At 65.1% G+C, this 5,037-nt stretch overlaps 3 protein-coding genes across 3 annotated transcripts in view; 2 read left to right on the top strand and 1 right to left on the bottom strand.

The window, feature by feature from the left end:
- AMSG_06423 (caltractin) overlaps window positions 1–884 on the top strand; it is a 1,115-nt gene extending 231 nt beyond the window's left edge. The window contains exon 2 of the mRNA XM_013901637.1: window positions 296–884. Coding sequence (XP_013757091.1) covers window positions 296–799 — 504 coding nt within the window. The 3' untranslated portion in view covers window positions 800–884. The remainder of the gene's footprint in view (window positions 1–295) is intronic.
- A 261-nt stretch (window positions 885–1,145) lies between these two features.
- AMSG_06422 (uncharacterized protein) lies at window positions 1,146–2,245 on the top strand (the record flags this gene model as incomplete). The annotated part of the gene is made up of 2 exons (XM_013901636.1): window positions 1,146–2,166; window positions 2,199–2,245. 2 exons carry the CDS (start codon window positions 1,146–1,148, stop codon window positions 2,243–2,245), a joined length of 1,068 nt encoding a protein of 355 aa, XP_013757090.1.
- A 15-nt stretch (window positions 2,246–2,260) lies between these two features.
- The window catches only part of AMSG_11978 (uncharacterized protein), a gene marked incomplete at its 5' end in the record, with an annotated part of 4,121 nt that continues 1,344 nt past the window's right edge, over window positions 2,261–5,037 (bottom strand). The window contains one exon of the mRNA XM_013901681.1: window positions 2,261–4,908. Coding sequence (XP_013757135.1) covers window positions 2,299–4,908 — 2,610 coding nt within the window. The 3' untranslated portion in view covers window positions 2,261–2,298. The remainder of the gene's footprint in view (window positions 4,909–5,037) is intronic.

The following is a 5,037-nucleotide window of genomic DNA, read 5'->3' as shown; positions in this document are numbered from 1 at the left end:
GAATTCCTTAGATAAACTGGCGGGGTGGCGGGGGTGGAGGAAGGCGAGGAAAATGGCAAAAAGCGCGCGCTGTTGGAGGGGGAAGGAGGGGGGAAGGAGGGGAAGGGGGGAGAGGCTTGTCGTTGTCGTGGTGTTCGTGGTGCTGGTCGTTGTCGTGCCGGTGATGGAGCGAGTGCTGGAGAGTGAAGGGGGAGGGGCGGGAGGGCGGTAGGGGGAGAGGGGGGAGAGGGACCCACGGTGCGAGCGAGTCTCACAGTGCGGGGCGATACGGTACATGGTGCATGGTGGAGTGCAGGCATCACTGCGGCAGGGATACTCGTCGCGGCGCGGGCGTGGCGGGCGGCAGGAGCTGACCGAGGAGCAGCGGCAGGAGATCCGCGAGGCGTTCGACCTCTTCGACACGGACTCGTCGGGCACCATCGATGCCCGCGAGCTCAAGGTGGCTATGCGTGCGCTGGGCTTTGAGCCGTCGCGCGACGAGCTGAAGAAGATGATCGCGGACGTCGACCGTGACGGCTCGGGCACCATCGAGTACTCGGAGTTTGAGCAGATGATGGTCTCCAAGATGTCCGAGCGCGACGGGAAGGAGGAGATCCTCAAGGCCTTCCGTCTCTTTGACGACGACGACACTGGAAAGATCTCGTTCAAGAACCTTAAGCGCGTCGCCAAGGAGCTCGGCGAGAACCTCACCGACGAGGAGCTGCAGGAGATGATCGACGAGGCCGACCGCGACGGCGACGGCGAGGTCTCGCAGGACGACTTTATGCGCATCATGGCCAAGACTTCGCTCTTTGGCTAAGGTTGTACCCTTTGCAATGCGCCCTCCCCACCCCTTCTCCTCCTCCCTCCTCCTACCATCGAATTGAACCTTGAATGGTGGCCAATGCCCGGATGGCCTGCCCTGCCCTGCCATGCATGCCGCCACCTGTCACGCGGCGCACCACACACTCTTCGCTACCCCCCCCCCCCCCACACACCACCACCACCACCACCACCACCACCCACATATATATATGCATCTGTCACTTGCCCTCGTTCTCGTCCTCGTCCTTGTTCTCGTCCTCTCTACCCCCGCCACCTCAGCCTCCCCGCCCGCCATCGTCTGGCAAGGCTTCGACTACAAGTGGCTCTTCCGCATCGGCGGCATGGCAGCCACCCCGCACCGGCTCGGTACCCTCGCCTCGCGCCCACTGGGCACTGCCATGGTACCGCGCGCCAACCGATCCGCGGGCAGAGTGGCCATGGCGTTCACCCCGGGCGTCGACGGCGACTACGCGCACCCGACAACGACGCTAGCGGTCATCGCACCCAGCCCGGCGGCGCCGGCAGCCCTGCTCACCACCGCCCTCGCAATCAACTGGACCGACTCGGCGACTGGGCCCGACGACGATCCGGTGGCCATGTCAGCGTTTGTCCTCCACGGTCAACTCGATGTGGCCAGGGCACTGGCAAGCATGGGCCCCGCTGCCGGCGCCGCCGAGCCGGCGGTCCTCCTCGGCGGCTTTGCGCTCAACATGTCGTGCAACCCGGCGCTGCAGCCGCCGGGCGAGGTGTGCAACTCGAACGGGATCTGGGCCACCCACATCGCAGTCGAGATTGACAACGGCTCGGTGGTGCTCGACCGCGCGAGCGGCGTGCTCCACTTTGACCTCGCGTTTGAGCTGGGCCGGGCGTGGACGCCCGACAAGGGCGGCGGCAAGCCGTTCAACTGGCGGATGACCTTTGACGCGGTCTTTGATGCCACTATTGTCCTAGCTGCGCCCGCCGGCGGACGAGTCACGCCCGGCGCTCGCGTCGAGCTCGTGTCGTCGCTCTGGGCGCCGAGCTCGGCTCACTCGGCGGCCATCACAGGCAAGCCGGGGGTGCCTGCCGGCGAAGTCGGCATCACTGGGTGGGGCTTTTCGCTTGTCCCGCAGCACGCCAACGAGACCTCGCGGCTGGGACGGTACTTTGAGTCGATCGCCTTTGCCGTGGAGAAGCAGGTCTACGCACCGACCTCGGGCACGGCGTCGTTTGCAGTCCAGGCGCACCTGACGGCACCGCTCACCGTCCACGACGTCGGGGTCAAGGCGTGGATGGCGCCGGCGCTGGTCCAGCTTGACGGCGTGTCGTCCGGCTCAACTCGCGTTGTGGGCGTGGTGTGTGAGGACGTCAAGCTGTTTTCAAGTGCGCATCGCACGGCCTCCCGTCGCAGCTAGCCGACGTGGTTGACTTTGATGTGCCGGTGGCCGCGGGGAAGATGTGAGGCACCAACGACGTAGCAAAGCATTTAACTATTTTGAGGGCCAGCAGATGGCGTCAGAGGCGACGAACGGTGGGGTTCGCCTGCGTCCCGGAGAGAACAACCAGCTCCTGGTCGGCCATCTGGGTGATGACGTCGTGGAGGTCGGTCCGCGAGACGGCCGGGTCGTCGACCTTGGCCAGAATGTCCTCAAACGAGATGGACGGGGTGCGCGAGGCGGCGAGAATGTCGTTGACCTTGCGCTGGAGGCGGGCGAGCAGCTCGCGGGTGTCTGTGGAGAGGCCGGTGGTGATGAGGTCCATGTCGATGGTGCCGGTCTTGGGGTTGGTGGCGGCCTTTTGGAGGGCGACGCGCATGAGGCGGATGGCCTCGTTGACGTGGTCGACGGTGACCACTTCGGCGAGCTCGACCTTGGCCAGAGCCTCGGAGAGGCGGATGAGCGACTCAAGCTGGCGCGGGGTGGCGGTGATCACCTTCTTGGACGCCTGCGAGCCGTACGAAGCCGAGCCCGGCGGGTTGCGCATAGTAACGTAGCCGTCAACGAGGGCGTTCATGGCCGCCTCAGAGATGACCGGCTCGATGTTCTGCTTGGCGTACGAGACGTACTTTGTGAAAAAGTCCTTCTCGACGACGTTGACCTCGGGCTCCGGCGGAGCCTCCATGTAGAGCGAGACAATGTGCTTGGCAAGCTTGCGGTCGAGGCGGGCGTCAACACGATCAAGGACGAGGTAAATGAGGTCAAACCGCGAGAGGAGCGTCGGCGGGAGCTCGATGTTCTGGACGACCGAGAGGTTGGGATTGTACCGCGACTCGACCGGGTTGGCCGAGGCCAGGACCGAGGTTCTCGCGTTGAGCGTGCAAATGATGCCGGCCTTGGCAATGGAGACCGTCTGCTGCTCCATGGCCTCGTGAAGCATCGAGCGAGTCGAGTCGGACATCTTGTCAAACTCGTCGATGCAGCAGATGCCGCGGTCCGAGAGGACGAGCGCGCCCGACTCGAGCACAAGCTCGCGGGTGTCTGGGTCCTTGGAAATGTACGCTGTGAGGCCGACCGCCGACGAGCCCTTGCCCGAGGTGTAGATGCCACGCGGCGCAAGCCGGTGCACGTACTGCAGCAGCTGCGACTTGGACGTACCGGGGTCGCCGCAGAGAAGCACGTTGATCTCGCCGCGGAACCGGCCCGACCGCGCCGCAGGCATCTCCTTGTTCGTTCCGCCAAACAGCTGGCACAGTAGGCCGCGCTTGACGTCCTCCATCTCCCAGATCCCGGGCGCGAGCGAAGCTGTGAGCACGTCGTACGCGTTGCCCGATGCCGCGAGCTCGCGGAAGGAGGCCACGTCGGCGTCCGAAAACGCCGACGCCTGTGTGTCTTCGGCAAATGGCGTGTAGAACTCGGAGGAGGCCTCGGCGGTCGGGTTCTCTGACACGAGGCGGCCCGACTCCTGCTTTCGGTAGTGGATGACGTCGATGTAGGTGCGGTAGATGGACTTGACGGTCCGCTGGCGCGGGTTCTCGCGAACGGTCTGCGCGCGGAAGATGCCGGTGATGACGACGCGGTCACCGGGCTTGGCCACGTCGACGAGATCGTCAAACGCGCACAGGTTGACCGTGTGCGGCGTCTCGCCCTCGGGAATGGACTCTGGTGTTTCCTGGACCTTGACCACCTGCTTGTCGGCAAAGTAGCACTGGTTGTGGATGAGCTGCATCGAGTAGTTGGTGCCGCAGTTGCTGCAGCTCCGCGGCTCGTCGATGCGTCCGCGGTCGATAAAGACCTCGGCCGGGTTGTCGCAGATGGAGCAGCGGAAAAAGGCCTTCTTAAGATCGGGAATGACCGGCGTCGACCGGATGATCATGCCGCGGATCGAGACCATCTTGTCGATGTCGTCTGGGTTGAGGTCGCGCATCTTGAACACCCTCTCGAGGTTAAAGGTGCGGACTTGAATCCGCCGCGACTGGTCGTGGTCAGGATACATCTCCATGAACAGCTCGTGGACAACAAGGTCAAAGATGGGGATGATCTCCTGCGGGAACGCCACCATCTGGCGGTACAGCTCCATGTCGTAGTTGCGCAGATGCGCCGTGTCGAGGTTGAGGTTGTACACCTCGGTCCGCGCAATGCTCTGCAGCAGGCCCGGGTACAGCGGCTCGTTGGCGCCGTCGATCTCAAAGTCGCGGAGGAAGCGCCGGAACCGCTGCATGGTGTCATCGACGTTGACCGTCGTGCCCCAGATAACCGTCTGTGGCGCCGTGCCCGCAGAGCTCGACGTGCTCGAGCCGGTCGAGCCGCGCGACGAGCCGCCACGTCCGGAGCCTCCAGGCCCACCCGCTCCGCCCGAGCTCGGCGGCCCGCCGGGGCCACCAGCCCCGCTTCCGCCCGAGCCCAACGCTCCACCCGAGCTCAGCCCGCGCCCGCCACCCGAGCTCGGCGCCCGCGAGCCCGACGACGACAGCGGGTACTCGGCAACCGATGAGAGAATCCGCGACGAGAGCCCGAGGTCATTGCGGTACGGCGAGCCGTACGAGAGCGACCGCGACCGCGACCGGAACGTCGTCCGGGTATCGACGTCCACCGCCGACGAGCCGCCCGACGAGAGCGCCCGCACGAGGCCGGTGCCCGACGACGGCGCCACAGGCGCAGCTGACGACGACCCCATCGACGAGGGGTACTCCATAGCCGGAGACGATCGCACATCATCTGCGGGAGGAGATGGAGAAGAGGGGAGAAGGAGTGAGGGGGAGGGGGAGTGTGGGGTGAGGGGGAGGGGGAGAATGTCCCAATGTCCCAAAAAATAAAG

This window comes from Thecamonas trahens, assembly GCF_000142905.1.
Source record: "Thecamonas trahens ATCC 50062 unplaced genomic scaffold supercont1.28, whole genome shotgun sequence".
Classification (NCBI taxonomy): Eukaryota; order Apusomonadida; family Apusomonadidae; genus Thecamonas; species Thecamonas trahens.
The sequence above is the reverse complement of the archived record's forward strand: the minus strand, read 5'-3'. Positions and strand labels throughout refer to the sequence as shown.